General features: G+C 36.4%; 1 protein-coding gene across 14 annotated transcripts in view; it reads left to right on the top strand.

Moving 5' to 3' along the window:
- Window positions 1–19,620, top strand: part of DMD (dystrophin) — a 2,398,628-nt gene that overhangs the window by 964,794 nt on the left and 1,414,214 nt on the right. For all 14 annotated transcript variants that reach the window (XM_055081921.1, XM_055081920.1, XM_028482834.2 and 11 more), the window contains 5 exons: window positions 2,004–2,216; window positions 5,030–5,143; window positions 6,093–6,248; window positions 12,710–12,880; window positions 19,088–19,270. In XM_055081921.1, the coding sequence (XP_054937896.1) occupies window positions 2,004–2,216; window positions 5,030–5,143; window positions 6,093–6,248; window positions 12,710–12,880; window positions 19,088–19,270 (837 nt within the window). The remainder of the gene's footprint in view (window positions 1–2,003; window positions 2,217–5,029; window positions 5,144–6,092; window positions 6,249–12,709; window positions 12,881–19,087; window positions 19,271–19,620) is intronic.

Here is a 19,620-nt window from a genome sequence, read left to right as displayed (position 1 = left end):
TTTACAAGCAGCTCATGCAGCTTAATATCAAAAAAACAAGCAACCCATTCCAAAAATGGGCAGAAGACCTAAATAGACATTTCTCCAAAGAAGATATACAGATTGCCAACAAACACATGAAAGATGCTCAACATCATTAATCATTAGGGAAATGCAAATTACAACTACAATGATATATCATGTCACACTGGTCAGAATGGTCATCATCAAAAAATCTACAAACAATAAATGCTGCAGAGGACGTGGAGAAAAGAGAACCCTCTTTCACTGTTGGTGGGAACGTAAATTGTTACAGCCACTATGGAGAACAGTATGGAAGTTCCTTAAAAAACTAAAAATAGAACTACCATAGGACCCAGCAATACCACTATTGGGCATATACCCTGAGAAAACCATAATTCATAAAGAGTCATGTACCACAGTGTTCACTGCAGCTCTATTTACAATAGCCAGGACATGGAAGCAACCTAAGTGTCCATCAACAACTAAATGGATAAAGACGATGTGGCACATATATATACAATGGAATATTACTCAGCCATTAAAAAAAACGAAATTGGGTTATTTGTAGTGAGCTGGATGGCCCTAGAGTCTGTCATACAGAGTGAAGTAAGTCAGAAAGAGAAAAACAAATACCGTATGGTAGCACGTGTATGGAATCTAAAAAAAAAAAAAAAAAATGGTCATGAAGAACCTAGCGGCAAGACGGGAATAAAGACACAGACCTACTAGAGAATGGACTTGAGGATACGGGTAGGGGGAAGGTTAAGCTGGCACAAAGTGAGAGAGTGGCATGGACATATATACACTACCAAACGTAAAATAGCTAGTGGGAAGCAGCCGCATAGCACAGGGAGATCAGCTCGGTGCTTTGTGAACACCTAGTAGGGTGGGATAGGGAGGGTGGCAGGGAGGGAGACGCAAGAGCGAAGAGATATGGGGACATATGTATATGTATAACTGATTCACTTTGTTATAAAGCAGAAACTAACACACCATTGTAAAGCAATTATACTCCAATAAAGATGTTAAAAAAAATGTAGTTCTGTGCATACTAGATATTGTGTAAATAATCAAGAGTAACAGTTTAATAAAGTAAAATAAAAATAAAAAGTAGCATATCACAAAATAAACATAAGATATGCAACCACCAAATTATGTTTGTCACATAATTATACATATGTGAGTGTAAAATATGATCAGCTATTCAGGGTTTAGTTTTACACAGAAAAAACTGGAAGTTTATGTAAAATGTAATAGCTGTGTATAATGGGTATTTTTTTCAATTTTTTATCTTCAATCTTTTTAGTTTATAACCAGAAAGTAACATTTAAATAAATACTGAGTAGGTGAAACCTAAAGATATGCATCTTATTATAAGGGGTGGAATAGATTATACAGTAGAAATGTAAAATCAAGTTTGTAAATTCTCCTCAAAATTCCCTAGAATTTCACTGTGATACTACAAAACAGAGCAATGTCTTTTGAAAAATAAAAAACATTCATTAATTGGCATTAGTAAACCATCCATCTGGTAAGTTATTCAGGGCTTTGTTATCACATCTATCAATCTGATTTAGTTATATTTTTATCTATGAAGGTTAGAAGTTATCTTACTTAAAGGCTCAGTATAATTAAGTTAAACTCCATTAATTTAATCATAAATGCAGTTATTAATATACAGACAAACTAATAAAATTAGGTGTGCTAAAGCTCTTTGGTTCAGTAATATATAGATTTGTATATATTTGGCATTGTTCATAAGACTAGGCATAGATTTTTATATAAAATATTAAATAATGTGTAAACTACTCTTATTAAAAGTAGAATTTAAATGACTATTTTATAACTGATGTTACATCATTTATTTTTAGATGTTTGAATCATGTAGCTTTCATTTTAAGTAATTTGATTTATCTGAAACTAGTCAATGAAATTGAACAATGAAACTCGTTAGTATTCATCAATTAGTATAAATGCACTTTCTTCTTTTTAATTTTGAGGCTTTACAAAGCTCTCTACAAGAGCAACAAAATGGCCTAAACTATCTCAGCACCACTGTGAAAGAGATGTCAAGGAAAGCGCCCTCTAATATTAGCAGGAAATATCAATCAGAATTTGAAGAGATTGAGGGCCGATGGAAGAAACTCTGTGCCCAGCTGGTCGAACATTGCCAAAAGCTAGAGGAGCAAATGGCTAAACTCCGAAAACTTCAGGTAATTCCAGATTTTACTTTCTATATTCATTTTTTTCTTTACTTGTCTGTCTCCTAATGATGAATTATAAAATTTAAAGACATTTAACCTCCATAGTCCCTCAAAGTCAGTGATAAGGTCAAAAGACACAAATCTGTCTCAAAGGAGTATAGTTTGCCTATTGATTTTAAGAAAACTTTAATTAAGAGTTCTGCTTCTTAGATTTTCTTTAGAATTAGTTTTTTTTTCACCAGTACTAGTAGGACCTAAACATGTTTTTAGCTCAGTAATTTTCGGAGCCCATCTTTTCTTTAGTCTGGTTGTCCTCTAAATAGAGGTAACATTTAGATTATGAATAGATAAGAAGTTATCTACCATGTAATATAGTCATATCATCAGTATATTTCACTTGTAATTTTATGTATAAACTTGACCCCATCACCTTCCACAAACCAACTTCTACTGACTTAATTTGTTTGGATAGTGCCACCTGATCACCCAAGCATTAGTAAACCAACAATTACACTGTAGTCTAAAGTTTAAAACATTTGGTGATGCAGGTAATATCTCTCTTATGTGGTAAATTATTGTGAAAAATGTTAATGCTGGGAAGAATCTTGAAAGCATCATGGCGTGATGGAAAAGCATTGGAATAAGACACCTTTGGATCTAAATCCTAGTCCAGCTACTTAGTTGTTTTTTTTCTTACCTTTCACAAACCAAAAGACCTAGAAGTTTTAAATCATTCTTTAAAGCACAACATCCACATTTATGTGTCTCTATGTGTGAACATATGTGTACATGCATATACATGCATACACATATATACATAAAAACACATTTTTATCAGTACCAGTGGCAAAAGAGGGTACAATTACTTGGTCCTTGCCATCAAGGGGCCCATGTTCTGGTGAAGGAGAAAGGTGAGTGTATTTGTTTCCTATTGCTGCTGTAATAAGTTGCTGCAAATTTAATGGCTTGAAGCAGCACACATTTATTATGTTACAGTTCTGGGGGTCAGAAGTTCAATGTCGGTCTCAGTGAGCTAAAATCAAGGTATAGGCAGGGCTGTGTCCTTTCTGGAGGCTTTAGGAGAAAATTTGTTTCCTTGTCATTTTTAGTTTTTGGAAACTACGTTCCTTGGCTCATGTTTCCATCTTCTATCTTTAAAGCCAGTAGTATAACACCTTCCAATTTCTCTCTTACACTGCTGCCTCCGTCTTAATAAGGACCCTTGTGGTTATATTGTGTCCATCTGGATAACCCAGGATCATCTCCCCATCTCAAAATCCTTAACTTAATCGCATCTGCAAATTCCTTTTTGCCATATGAGGCACCATATTCACAGGTTCCAGTGATGGGGGCCTGAACATCTTGGAGGGTCATTATTTAACCTACCACAGTAGGTAAATTAAACAGTGCAATAAACGTTATGATAGTGGAAAGAGAAGAAAAGCAACATAAACTGAGAAAAGGGGTTATGAAATGTTCTTGGAGCATGGTTTATCTGACTACACCTTGAATAAGTAGAATTTAGGCACCTAATAAAAGAAGAAGAAAGAGTTCCTGACAAAATGGAGCAGTATGTTCAAGTAACTGGAAGTAGTTCAATACTGGGGAGACAAAAGATACGTTTGGAGATTAATAAAATATGTGATTGGAGAAGTGGTAGATCGTGAATGGGTTGGTCACAGTGCTTTGGAATATGAATTATAATCTAATGGTGATGGGATTAAAAACAATGATAAGGTGGAACTGTTACTTTAAGGGGGGAAAGATAAGATTATATCTGTGTTTTTAAAACATCACTTTGAGAAGAGGAAGGAGGAGAGAATAATATTGGCACCACTGTGGAGAATGGATTAGAGTGGGGTAAGACTGAAGCAGATACCAAAAAGAGCTAATGCAGTAATCAAGGAGCCAATAATAAGATCTAAACTAGGACAATGGTGGTGTGAAGAAAAGTGCAAAACTAGGCTCAAAAGATGTCAGCCAGATAATAATGTTGAAGTTTTTAGATTTAGTCAAATGCTTTTAAAGTCATTATTATTTATCATATCAAAGAGGAAAATTTCTGAGAAGCACACATTTTCAATAGAAATTTAATTAAGAAAGGAGAAAGCACATCTGGACAGCATAGTTGAATTGTAGGCAAATAAAAGAGTTTGAAAAATCATACACTTGAAAAGTAGCCCCCAAAAAGCAGCAGGACAAACAGACATTATGTGAGTAAATAATGGGATGTACTTGGCTATTTACAAATGATAAAAGATGACATTTTCCACCTGATCATTACTTCACCCTGGTCAGGCAAATGCGAAATGAAAAGCAAATTTTTTCTCTCTTTAAAGATGACAAAATCTTGTTCTGAAAGTTCTCAACTGGAGGGGCTATGTAAACTGTCAACTGTAGAAAACAGTTTTTGGAAGTTCAGGTTTAGGGAGGCTATAAAGACACCATTACATTGAGTTTACTGTTTGTAGTTTGTTTTATGTACTTAAGGGCACATTGTTAGTATTATCATGAGTTGTTTTGTAACTTAAAATTTATCTAGGGGGGATATGATTTAATGTTCTCAAGAGCAACATCATAAAACCACATTTGGTAGTAATGTTTTATTTTTAACAATAACAGACCTCATACACCAGTGCTCATACAATAGGCCATAAAAATGCAGTCTTAGAGAAAATATTCTTTTCCTGAAGAGCTACTTATAGACATCCTTCAAACATGGGAATTGTTCCTGGGCTTGTGTTCAAACATATCACCGTGATGAATTGTGTTAAGATAAATCAGCACCCCAGTAATGCCTTAAAATGGGTCTCTGATTTCAGAATCACATAAAAACCCTGAAGAAATGGATGGCCGAAGTTGATGTTTTCTTGAAAGAGGAATGGCCTGCCCTTGGGGATTCAGAAATTCTTAAAAAACAGCTGAAGCAGTGCAGGGTAAGCTTTTTATATGACACTTTTCATATGAAGACTTTTATATGGAAAATATTATTTAGTTATATTGGTGATTCTGAACCAGGGGCAGTTTTGTCCCTCTGGGGCACATTTAGCAATGTCTGGCGGCGTTTTCATTTGTCGCAACTTGGGGTGGGGTAGATGCTAATGGCATCTAGTGGGTAGAGGCCAGGGATGCATCTAAATATCCTACAGTGCACAGAACAGCACCCCACAGCAAAGAATTACCCAGCCCAAAATGACAGTAGTGCCAAGGTTGAGAAACTGGGCTAAATAAGAGAGAAATAGACAAAATATTGCCTTTTACTCAACACTCACTTCACAGTATTATTTTGATATAACATGCAGTTTAATTTAAAGGTAAAGAATTTTTTGAGCTATTTGTTATATCTTATTACAGGTTATCAGTCATACTATGTTTTTCTTACCATGTGTGTTGCACTGTAGTATAAGACAACGTGTATTTTGAAATAATATTGATTATACAATTGTCATGCAGTGGGAGGAGAACAATCTAGCTCTTTAAAGAACTTTCTTTGTGAATAAAAGCTAAAAAAGCAAATCCATTTTAAAAATAACCTTCACACCATCTTGCTATAAACAATTGTTGCAATATCCTGTGTTTGAAAATCAAAATTCCTTCAAAAATAATAATGTATAAAACTCATCATTTTTGCACAGTTTTCTCACACGAAGTATTAAGCTTATTTACTTTTGTAACTAATATAAGTAGACTACAGATATATAATTCCCTATTTCGTTCATGCCATAAAAACCAGTGAACATTTTTTTGCAACATATATTTCAGATTTTAAAGGGCAAAATTCATGTGTAGTGTCATGATTCCTAATTACATGTTTCCTACCTATGTTGCATTTCTAATAGGTTGTGGTAATTTTTTCAGCTAACTTAAATTGAATTATTTCCTTAGCTTTTAGTCGGTGATATTCAGACAATTCAGCCCAGTCTAAACAGTGTCAATGAAGGTGGACAGAAAATAAAGAATGAAGCGGAGCCAGAGTTTGCTTCTAGACTGGAGACAGAGCTCAGAGAACTTAACACTCAGTGGGATCACATGTGCCGACAGGTATGTTCGATCTCTGACTGTGGCTTGCTTCTTTTTAATTATGATTTCTTAATGTCTCCCTTCACCATTGCCCTTTTAAAAAGTTTAGTCTCTATGTTGTTGCTTTAAAGCACGGTTAATTAAAACTAGCCTTTGTCTAGCATATAAATTATTTTCATAATAGATATTTTAAATAGTATATTCATCTTATTGGGGTCCTAAAATGACCTTATCGCATGTAGTTGTCATTCTGAACAATAAGGCCCTTTTCTTAGGCATTATTTTTATTGAATCTTTTCTCCAATGCATAACTTTATATGAGTAGTTGGATCAATAAAAGATACTTTATACTTCTATACTTGGTACAGAAATAAAATGAATGAGTAATGCATACGTATGTACAAATATGGTAAGTATTTTTCACTTTTGATTGTTAAGATTGACAAGTTTGGCTTCTTCAGTACATCCCTTTCAATAAATGGATTAAGATTGGGAAATAGTTAAGAATAGCTCAGTAGAAAACATATAAAATAACTGTACATTCACATCTGAGTTCCTCATTTTTATACAGAAGAGTGTTTTATAGATATTTATTTCCAATTTTAAGATTAAATTATGGAAGAGAAAATATTACATACATACGTAGTGTACATCAAATACTTCTTGTTCAAAAGATGAAATTTTGACCTAATGCATTGACTGCTTTTCAATACACTAATACCTTTTTTGAAGTTAATGAGAGGTTTCATTTTACGTGTATTAGAGGCAGTCGGTCTTTCGTTATTTCTAAGTAACCTTTGAGAGCTGAAAAGAAATCATGCCAAAAGGCAAAAACTAAATTTGAAAAAGAAAGGAATTTGGACAAGTAAAAGTCAAGGCAAGTCACCCAGCTAATACCATCACTGACAGATGCTCAACAGTTCTATTAACTGACAGATGAGATAGGCCTGGGTCAGCTAGCTTGCATTCTTCTCCTGCAGTAAGCTGGTTCTAGAAGGGATGTTCAGGAAAAAATGTTACTTAGAGAATAGATTATATCATTGATGTTTTCCTGGAAGGCCAGTATGAAAGGTATTTGTTTGTTGAATGCTTTTAATGGATGAATAGAAAGGACAACACCAGTTTATTTAGCGCAAGGGAGAGGACAACAGCAAAAAATTTTTTATGAGAAAATGGGCGGGAAATAAGAGTCATTAATTTTCTTTTAAGTCACAGTGAGGATTTACTATTCATGTCAGGTACGATGGGAAGCTATTAGACCTTTAGGTATAGAAGTGACATCATGTAAAGTGGTTGTTTAAAAGTTTGCTATATAATCCTGTTATATGAAGAATAGACCAAAGGGGCACAAGTGGAAGCATGTAGGAATCCCAGTTATCCAGGTAGGAAATAATACTGGCAAAGAACAGCGGGGATGTTAGTGGAGATTGAGAGACGTGAAGAAATTTGAAACGTATAATCCTCTTATGACATCGTGTTTGGTTAACTGTCCAAACCTCTCCCAATAATTTTCCAAGTTCTTCCATAGAGACAGAGCTGGTTTGAACTCTTGTTGCTCTGTCTCATTACTGTTTATTGTTTTTATGTGTATTTTCCCATTATACAGTAATTAACATGAAGAGGGCCTGTGTTATTCTAGGCAAACTGGACCAAAGTGCTTGTGTGAGTCAAACTTTATAGAAACTCTGTCCTCCCTGGCCATCTTCAGCAAGCTTATCTCACTCAACGTGGTCACTTATTTTTCTTGTTTTTTCTAACCAATTAGGCACGTTCTTCCTTGTTATGTTTTTCATCAGGGCTTTCACACCCACATCCACCCTTGATCATTACTCTTATCCTAAGTACACATTCGTTTCTTGATTTTATGTTTTATCGGACCCCATTAGAAATGGCAGTGCTTGCTGAAGGAGAATGCTTGCAGAAAGCCCAGGGTGATGGGGAGGGAGGGATGAAAGCATAGTCAGAGTTTTCTGTTTTGAGCAACAGTGTTGGCTACTGTGCCTTTAAAGAAGGAAAGACTGCGAGCTAAGGGAGGAACCAAATTGACTAGCTTAATAGAATGATCAGTACTTCTATTTTGGTCAGGTTTATTTTGGAGAAGTAGACAGTCAAAATGCATCTGGAATTCAAGTGGGGTACTTAAATTGAGCGTATAAACTATGTACACAAAAATAGAGATAACGTCTATGTAAGAGAACGCCTATCTCAAAATGAAAAGATTTGTCAGACCCACTTCCCCAAAATATTTGGCCAAATTGGATAAAATAAAAACTCTGATGGATGGAGAAGACTTTCTTGTGGATGGAGAGGCAAACAATGTGTAAGAGCAAGAGCTCTGGAACCAGATTGCCTGGGTTTAGATCTTGCCTCCACCATAAACTACCTGTGTGATCCTGGAAGAGTTGTTTAATCTCTCTGTGCTTCAGTTTCCCAGTCTTTACAATGTGATGATATTACTGCCTGCTTTATAAGAATTTTAAAATAATAATTAAATGAATTTGTGTTTGTAAGGTATATAGATCAGTATCTAGCACAGAATAACTACTTGTTAAATAAAATAAATGGATATGAAATAGACATAAACCTACATATATAAAACTATAAAGCATTTATAATTTCTAAATAAATAATGTATGATTATATATTTTAATTATTAGTGGCTATAAATTTATACTAGATAGTTATCAAGAAACACTGGATTTAGAAACCAGGTGGATATCATTCTGGCACCCTGCAGATCATTGTCTTTCCAAGTCAATACATCTTTTGGGTGCAGTCATCCACAGACTCCTGGGTCACTCTGCCTCATTCCTTGAGTATTTTAACAGCTGACTCACTGTTACTCCTGTCATAATTCTTGGTGATTTCAGTATCTTCTTTGATGGTTCTTCCAGTTCCTGAGCCCTCAGTTCCTTGATAACCGCTCCAGTGATTTTTGTCTTCCACCCTGCCTCAGCCACTTACTCCCAGCTTCATAACCTAGACATCGTCACTAGCAGTAACTTCTTTATAATTTCAACCTTAAGCATCACACCCCGCAGCCTCCAGCACACACACAATACAACCACTGTGGAACCTGTATGGAGATTCCTCAAATAATTAAAAATAGAGCTGCCTTATGATCCAGCAATCCCACTTCTGGGTATATTTACAAAGGAAATGAAATCAGGATCTCAAAGAGATATCTGCACTCCCAAATTCATTGCAACATTATTCACAATAGCCAAGATAAGGAGACAACCTGAGCTTTGGTCAGGGATAAACAGATGAAGAAGATGTGGCGCGCACACACACACACACACACACACACACACACACACACACACACACACACACGCGCGCACACACACACACACACACACACACACATTATTCAGCTGTGAGAAAGAAGGAAAGCCTGCAATTTGCAACAACCTGGATGAAACTTGAGGGTATTATACTAGGTCAAATAAGTCAGAGAAAAACGAATACTGTATGATCTCAGTTATATGTGGAATCTAAAAAAGCCAAACTCAAAAGAGTAGAATGGGGACTGCCAGGGCGTGCAGAGTGGGGGAAATGAAGAGATTCTGGTCAAGTGGTACAAACTTCTGGTTTATGATGAGGAAGTTCTTGGGATCTGATTTACAGTATGGTAACTACAGCTGACAGTTCTATATTCTATACTTGACAGTTGCTGGGGTAGTAGATCTTTAATGTTTTCACAATAAAAAGAAAAATGGTAATTATGTGTGATGATGAAGGCATTGACTAATCCTATTATGGTAATCATTTCACAATATATATGTGTACTTTAAACAGTGTTTTATGTCAATTGTATCTTAATAAAGGTGGGGGGAAAAGGAAGTGGAATGGGGAGGGGCAGTGCTGAATGTTAGATTGACAAATTCTAGAAGAGGAAACATGAAGAACTTTCTATTTTATCAAGAGGTTGATACAATATAATCTGCTGAAGCTGGTGGTGGATTGGTAAATTTCAGGCTAGAAGATTGACATCACTAATGTGATAAAGGTGAGGGAGAAATTGTGATTTTAACCTCAGTGTTTTCACAGAAATCCTTCTAAAATACGAAACCACAAAAAAAAATTCATCTCTCTCTGATCAGTTGTAGAGCTGTGGAATGTTAAATTTGGAAAAGACCTTGGAAATCTTCTGGTCCAATTGTTAGGTTAGTTAAGAAGCAGAGATAAAGAGAAATGAAGTGATGTTTCCAGGTTCACTTAGCTTGTTAGTGACTGAGTACAGGTATCCAGAATCCAAAGCTGGTGTTCTTTCCAATGCACTCATGCTGTCACCTCAAAATGAATTCCTTTTCTTTTCTTTCTTTCCTTTTAAAATAATCACTCCTGATCCCTTTCGTCTGGTTTAGTTTTATAGCATGCAATAGTTTTTTCACTACAAGTCTTTGCCTAAGTTCCGTTAGTCACTGTAATATTATTGTCACTTTGCCAACTACCTCAAAAGATTATAGCAGAGTATCTAAGTAGAAATTTAACAGCTTGTTTACTTGGGCTTATTATAGGCTCATTGACTATGCAAAATCATCTTTATACCTTAACTAGTGTAATTGTTAGATACATGCTTCTAGCTGTGTCAGAATGAAACATACATTTACATTTCAATAGATGAAGCACTACATTCTCCTAGGAGAGTAAAGAAATTAGTTTTAATTTAACTACATTAGGCTTCGGGTGGTTGTAAAGTGTAAGGAAAATTAATATGATGGTTCTGTACATATTTAGTATTTGGTAAAGTACCATGAAAACTTCATTATACTAAGATTATGCCTTATATATTAAGACTTTACAATTACAACTCTGTTATTTAAAAGATATAACTCTACTTAATCCCAGAGAGAAGAATAACATCATTTGATTAGAGTTATTTTTTTTTAATTAATTAATTTATTTATTGTTGGCTGTGTTGGGTCTTCGTTGCTGCGTGCAGGCTTTCTCTAGTTGCAGCGAGTGGGGGCTACTCTTCGTTGTGGTGTGCAGGCTTCTTATTGCGGTGGCTTCTCTTGTTGCAGAGCACTGGCTCTAGGCGTGTGGGCTTCAGTAGTTGTGGCACATGGGCTCAGTAGTTGTGGCTCACGGGCTCTAGAGCGCAAGCTCAGTAGTTGTGGCGCACGGGCTTAGTTGCTCCGCAGCATGTGGGATCTTCCCAGACCAGGGCTCGAACCTGTGTCCCCTGCATTGGCAGGCAGATTCCTAGCCACTGCACCACCAGGGAAGTCCCTAGAGTTATTTTGTAAGGTAAAAGAGAAGCACTATATATAATCATTCTAATACTGAATTGAGATTTTTCCCTCAATGTGTCACAGCAGGGTACTTTATAACAAGCTATTAACATGCACGATTTTCTGTTAGGTGTTTTAAGTTTTGCTATCTTTCTGGTTAATAAGTAATAAATTCTGTTATAAAGTTAGTATTTCAGAAATGTATGAGGCTTTACAAGGCACAAGTCTCCTGTCACACATGCTCTTTTTCAACTTGTTTTTTTAATTTAAAATTAAATACTGGATAACTTGCACTTCAGTATAGATGTATTGGTGCTATGTGGTATCCTATTCTGTGTGTGTACATGTGTATCCCACTATTTATTTAAGTAGCTCTCCATGAAAGCATATTTGGGTTTGTTTCCAATACGTTGCTGTCTCCAAAGCTGAATTGAATACTGTACATACAACTTTGTACACTTCGTTTTGTATGATTCATTCTTTAAAGTGCAAGAGTAGACTCAGATTTATGAACATTAAGAAATTTAATGCATTTTGCCAATTTACTGTCTAAAAGGTTGTACTATGTCAGATATTTCCCCCAATGGGTATAAAAACTTTTCTTTTCCCACATCCCTGCTCAAACTGGGCATTTTTGCTACTTTTCTCCAGTCTCATATTTGAAAACATACTAATTTAATTTAATTTGCTGTTATTTAACTATAAATGATACTGAGCATCTTTTCACATATATGTGGCCTCATTTTAATTTTATTTTTGTGAATTACATGACTTTGTCTTTTATCCATTTTCTATTTTTTCTTTCTTTTTTATGAGAGTTTTCTGTAGGTATATGATTGTTAAGTTCCTAGGATGTTTGAACTTGTAAAACAGCATCAAAGACCACAAAGAATTTCTACTTCTATTGTGTGCCAATAAATTTACTTTTCCAACTGAAACAATGATTTTCTTTATTCTCCATTTGCAGAAATGCATTACCATACATAACAGCTAAATTATGGTCTTAGGGGAATCTGTTCATTATGCCAAGTAAATGCCTATATCTCATTTTAACACTTATGTGAAATTAAGTGTATCCAATTGCTATGAGTTACTTTCCTCATTCATGTAAGGTTTTTACTTCTTGCTTCATCTTTTCTATCTAAGCTTTCTGTTATTTACAGATTCCTCAGTAATAATATAATGGTAATGTTTTGTGACTTTCAATATTCATGCTTTACTTCTTGGTTTGTTTTATGGAAGGTCTATGCCAGAAAGGAGGCCTTAAAGGGAGGTTTGGATAAAACTGTAAGCCTTCAGAAAGATTTATCAGAGATGCATGAATGGATGACACAAGCTGAAGAAGAATACCTAGAGAGAGATTTTGAATATAAAACCCCAGATGAATTACAGACAGCAGTTGAAGAGATGAAGGTAAAAGAAACCAAACAAAACAAATTGTGATTTTGCACAGTTGGCTCTTTTCTTGGTTTAATAGTAGAGGTTGCTTTTGATTGATTTAGCTTCAAGTTTGATATACATTGTGTAGAATGTTTAAACTTTTTATTTATTAAGTCTATGCATTGTGGTCACAACATAAATATTGACAATCACAGTTTGGAGCATTTTCCCCTTGAAATTATGTACTATTAAGAGATTGGAATCAGCTACTCACATTAAATGTTTCTAGCTGATGCAAATTCAAACTGGAAATATGTCAAAGTGTTATTGAAATGACAGTTGGAAATGTCAACAGGCTGTGTTAATTTGGTGGTTTAAAGGGTTTCTTAGAATTTGGGAGTACTAAATATTTTAGCTGATGGTCTTTAATATGGATAAAAGGACTGTGTTTACATGAACTTCTCTTGAAACGATAGGATAAAAAATATAACATTGATTTAGGACCAAGGAAACTGGTATGTAGCAAGGACTGGGAGGTGAAGCTTGGTAATTGAGTCTACACAACTGCGTTTCGGGATGGCCCCAGACAACTCAGTAGTCAGTGTAATCCTCTATTTTTTCATCTGTAAATCATCTCATTTTATAACTTGAAAGTATCAACTGAGGATTGAAACTTAAATGTAAGTAAATTGCCTAGCTCAGAGTGAGCACTCAATGATTTGCAGCTATAATGATAATTATTATCTTCATGTACTAGCAATAACACGTTATTTAACCACATTAGCCTAGGTGAAATATTAATACATATTTGTTTGGTTTGAGGCCTCATGATGGAGCAAAATCATTTTGGAGCCAGACACTTGGGTTTAAAACCTGCTTTGGCCCCTTGCCAACTGTGTAAACTTGGGCAAGTTGCATAAACCCAGTGAGCTTTCATTCCCTCATTTGTGAACTGGATATCAAAATACCTGATTTTCAGAATTATTTGAAGGGTGAAACATAAAAGTCCTAATGTAATACACAGAATAGATGCCCCAAACTAGTTAATTATTATTACCATTAATATTATTGTTGCATGGTAAGAAATTAATTATATGCACTTTATTATATATTTTATATGATTATTCAATGAATATTGCAATTAATAGTAGAATGTGCTCACGTGAAAACTCAGATGCTTAAATATCAAAGGTATCATATGGCTTTAGTCACATATAGAAAGTAAAATTAAAACATATAAGGAAGACTGTATTTGGATAAACAGTAATAGTGTGTTTGAGTATTAAAAACTACAGAATCATTGTAATCTAACAATACCATACATCATTCATTTATCAAGAAATATGGTGTACTTACTAAGTGCCAAACACCCTTCTAGACACAGAATACAGTAGTGTGCAATACATAAAAGCTACCTGACTTCTTGGAATTTGCATTCTAGTTGGGGTGGGGGGTAGGCAATGAATGGGTAAATTTAAAAATTCATTTGAGATCATGATGATTTCCCAAAAAAATAAACCAGGATTGTGAAATAAATAATAACTAGAGTTCATGTGGTAGTTGGAGGTGGTGAGATGCTGTTTTAGAAAGGGTTGATTTGTAAGGAATTATATTTAATCTGAGATATGAATCATAAGAAAAAGCCAACCTTGAAAATGTCTTATGGGGCACATTCCATTCAGAGGGAAGAGCTCCTGCAAAGACCCTAAGGCTAATTGGGAAGAGAAAGAGGCCCACCTGCCTGAAGAGAGTAAAACAGGATAAATGACCTGAGATGATTTGGAGGGGCTGAGTAGATATCTGCTAACACAGGAGCTTTGTAGGATATGGAGGGGTTTTCATTCTTAGTGAAATGGGAAAGCCGTTGGAAGGACTATAATGATTTTAAGTTTGACTGTGGGGAGGTCCCCATTAAGGAAATTGTATCATTATAGAATGTGAGAGCTGGAGGGTACTTTGGAAGGAAACTAGGCTACACTTCTCTGTGCGGATCAGAAAACGGAAATTCCCAGATAGGTCAAATAATTTACTCATAGTCACAGGCTGTATCTGTGGTAGAATCAAGAATATATTTCCCTCTATCCCTATCCCATTCTAAGCTGTTCTAAGCTATGATATGCCATTCCATTCCATTCTGTGAAGCATGTGCCACCCCACTTGCCTTTCCCCTCACGTCTCAATTCCCTCATGGCTTTTCTCACCATCTCTTCTAATGCTGCATAGCCACTGCTTCAGATGCCTAAGGAGATAATCAGCAGTCAGCTTGTGTTCAGCTGTTCTGTGTTTCCTGGTTCCTTTGTTTGGATCTGGCCCTCTCCCCTCATTCCTTGAACACTTTGCTTATCTGGCTAACCACTCAGTCAGATCCCTTTTCCTTTTCCAGTACTGGAGAGTAGACTGTCTCAAATTTTTAGAAAAAGTTATACACAATCCCTGAAATGAGTGGTCCAACCAATCAGTTCACACTGATTTGCATGTTTAAATAACAGATTTAGCTACAAAACTGGTGCATATGGGGGTAATATTGAAAAGAGGAAAAGCTCAGGCAGCCTGTGCCCACAACAGCAAAAGGAGTTGGCATTTCTTGTGTTTTCTGTCTGCCAGTCAAGGTAATCTTTCAGTCTGTTTCCCTACCTAGAGGGTAGTGATAGTACCTTGTCCAGGCTTCCCCCTGTGCTCCTGTTGAGAACAAATTTTTCTTCACTGTCGGAAGAGACTGATAGACCTACTTCGGCATTTCTCCTTGATTTAGTCAGATAAAAAGTAGAGCCTTTCTTTACTTTTCTCTCCTGTGTTTTACTTGAAAATGATAATGCTGCTTTTGACTTCTTTTTTCTCTCTCTGTAAACAAAACTTTTCTATTAACATAAAAGAGCCAAGGGGAGTGTTTCATTAGCAACATCTGACTCCAAAATTCTTTTGAAGGTCTGAAGTGACTGTATGCTGAAATTTATATTAAACCCTTTTAAAAAAAACTCTGGAATTTCAGTTTTTGACGGTTTTCTTTCTTTCTTTTTAAATTTTTTTACAATATGGTAACTCTAGTCCTAGTGTTAACTAGGAATTACATACATGTATTTGATATTCTCATTCTGTGGGGGGCAGGCTAGAGCAATCCCAATGGAGGGAGGATCAGAATCACCTGGAAGACTGTTAAAACACTAGAGTTCTGGGCCCAACCCTAGGATTTCTGATTCAGTAAGTCTGAGGTGGAGCCTGAGATTTTTCATTTCTAAAAAGTTTCCAGGTCATGCCAAGGAATAAGTTCCAAGGTGGTTCCAAGGAACCACATTTTGACAACCACTGGTTCGAGGTATTGGCTGTGAAAAGTGTCTGAGCTTATGATGGTTAGCTTCCTAGAAATATATGGGAAAAAAGCCACCACTTCTGATGAGGATTATGTCTAAACTATACCAGTCATTTAGTTTTCTACCTTTCCCTGCAGTAGAGAAATTGGTCATGATCTCTTTTTCTCTTACCATTCTTCTCTGAACGTTTCCCAGTTTCTAAGCCTGATTTTTTTGTTTGTTTGTTTTTGTTTTTGCGGTACGCGGGCCTCTCACCGTTGTGGCCTCTCCCGTTGCGGAGCACAGGCTCCGGACGTGCAGGCTCAGCGGCCATGGCTCACGGGCCCAGCCGCTCCGCGGCATGTGGGATCTTCCCGGACCGGGGCACGAACCCGTGTCCCCCGCATCGGCAGGCGGACTCTCAACCACTGCGCCACCAGGGAAGCCCCTAAGCTTGATTTTAAAAAAGAATTTATGAAAGCCTAAACATCAGGGGGAAATGTTTGTCATTCTGCATTTTTGATTGTTTCATGGGTTGTTTGTAATTTGCATAAAATGCAATTTCATTCACTGGATCCACTACATCATGTTCCTTCTTCATCTCACAGAGGATTTGAGATGGGCTTAACAGAAGCTATGTGAAAGAAAAGATGTAACTCCCAGGATGATTTACTTAAACTCTCTGAACCTCGGTTCTCGGATGTGTAATATAGAGAAAACAAAACTCATTTCACAAGGTTTCGTTAAAGATCCAATGAGGTAGTACATACGACATGTCTGTCATAGCACACAGTAGCACATACTAAGTGATTAATGTTTGTTAAAGTTGTTTTTAATGCTAAAATTACAATGACCAAAATACGGTTTGCGTAGAAACAAATCCCATGCTCAGTGTGCCAAAAAACAGATTTATTTAGAATTTTGAAATAAAATTTCAATCAATTAAAATCAGTGAAGGCAATCATTTAATAGTCAAAACAACTTGCATTTGCCATCGTATTTTATACTTTTTAAGGCATTCTGGGACTAAATCCAAAGGCATAGAGTGATTGTGTTGAAAACTAGAAAAGCATTCTATAGCTGACTTTGTCCATTTACTGCCCATATCCCGTTACTCTCACTACTGCATATAGGCACAACTTCCACCTGCCAGAATCTGCATTTCTTTACCTGACAGCTTTCTGAGGCCACCGAATCCCACTTTTTCCACCTGAGTATGGCTTCACATAGTAGGAAATTAACATTCCCCCAACAGGGTTCAACCAGTGATGGGAGATGGTGTATAAATACCCCAGTGCCTTCACCCCTGAGTGGGATAAACCTGAGACCTGTGTTTCCCAGAGCTTCCTGGCAGGATTAAACTCCAGTCACCAACAGCAATTGCTGGGTTAATAAGTATACCCTTCTAATCTCCATTCTCTTTCCATTCTCCATCTCCCTACCACTGTTTCCTTCACATCATGCATAAACTACTTATACTGGAAAGCTCGTCTCAAGTTCGGCCTTCATAGTAACCCACAGACGAATAGCAACACTCCTGTAGTTGAACAAGTTGAGTTTATTACTTTTGGTAATGAGGGAGAATACACACCATAGGCAACCATGGGTTATATGAGTAAGAGAGTATTCAAACCTGTTGTAGGATTTGGGTTTGTGTTAGATGATTTAAGGGAGGGTTTAAGGGCTTTGCTCTGGATTTCATGTTGTCACCGAGTAGGAGTAACTCTGTGATTGGGTATCTTAATACATTTTTCCTGGAAGGAGAGAAGACTAGAGAGAGGCTGAAGATACGTAATAATTGATAAAGAAGCAGCAGTGACTCATTAACAGGATGGGGAAGTGTCTGATATTTTCTGGTTTGGACATTGTTTATGTTTTTGTCTATATTCTTACATGATTATGGAGTGGAATTTCTGTCATGATCTGCAGTGGTAACAAAGTAGCATGTCTGATATTGATGTTTTGTGAAACAGTTTATCTTCAACACAAGAATACCAAGGCATAGCTGTACTAGGCCAGCCCCTCATGTCAGGAATTTCTCTTCTCTTTCTCTTCTGCGTTTTCAGTTACTGAGCACAGCTTTCTTCTCTCAAAATATGTTCCAAATATAGCATTAAGAGACTTATTTCTGTGTTAATTATTCTTTGATTTAAATAATGCTATTTGTACTGATTTCAATATTATTCATCCATCTGAGTAATTTATAAGTGATTTCAATTCTAGGCTATGAGATATTTTTGAACCTAGTTAGCGTTGAAATATTTGTTTCTTGCTTATTTCACGTATGTGTGTGTGTATATATATGTGTATGTGTGTGTATTCTCCACAAATACACATCCACATACAGACTACTTTTCAAACTATTCTGATTAAAGATCTGTTACATTCTGATTATAAATTTTTTCCTGCAAGTTTCCAATTGTCACTGAACTCAAATTTCTTTTTAATTTTATTTATTTATTTATTTTTGGCTGTGTTGGGTCTTCATTGCTGTGCACGGGCTTTCTCTAGTTGCAGCGAGAGGGGGTAGTAGAGGCTACTGTTTGTTGTGGTGCGTGGGCTTCTCATTGCGGTGGCTTCTTTTGTTGCAGAGCATGGGCTCTAGGCACACGGGCTTCATAGTTGTGGCACACAGCCTCAGTAGTTGTGGTGCGCAGGCTCAGTAGTTTTGGCGCACGGGCTTAGTTGCTCCACGGCACGTGGGATCTTCCCAGACCAGGGCTCGAACCCGTGTCCCCTCCATTGGCAGGTGGATTCTTAACCACTGTGCCACCAGGGAAGTCCCGTCACTAAACTCAAATTTATGGAAGTGATTGCAGTCAGTACTGGATTTATTTTTATTAATCTCATTCTAACAGAGATGTTGCAAGGAAGAAAGAATATGAGATATAGGAATGCATTTTGAAAGTTAAGTCATTGCCTTGCTGTTAAGAGAGCATTGTTTATTTTTCAGAGAGCTAAAGAAGAGGCCCAGCAAAAAGAAGCAAAAGTGAAACTCCTCACTGAGTCTGTAAACAGTGTCATAGCTCAAGCTCCACCTGCAGCACAAGAGGCCTTAAAAAAGGAACTTGACACTCTGACCACCAACTACCAGTGGCTCTGCACCAGGCTGAATGGGAAATGCAAGACTTTGGAAGTCAGTTGCTTTTCTTGATCTTTATCAATTACTATATGTCAAGTTATGGTTGTATGTGAAGCATAGTGACTAAGAACACAAACTCTGGTTTAAGACTACTTAGGCTCAAATTCTTCACTCAGGCACTTACAAGTTTGCAACTGTGGGCCATTTGCTTAACTTGTATAAACCTGTTACCTATCTATAAAATGGACATAAAAATAATACTGACTTCATAGAGTGAGAAAATTAAATAAGCTATTCTATATAAAGTACTTAGCCTAGCACTCAGTAAATGTGAGCCACTCCCAGTCTGTTGTTGTTGTTATTATTATTAGGTCACAAAATCCCATGAGTAAGTTTTCTCAAGA

This window comes from Physeter macrocephalus, chromosome 21 (assembly GCF_002837175.3).
Source record: "Physeter macrocephalus isolate SW-GA chromosome 21, ASM283717v5, whole genome shotgun sequence".
NCBI classification, from domain to species: Eukaryota; Metazoa; Chordata; class Mammalia; order Artiodactyla; family Physeteridae; genus Physeter; species Physeter macrocephalus.
The sequence above is the reverse complement of the archived record's forward strand: the minus strand, read 5'-3'. Positions and strand labels throughout refer to the sequence as shown.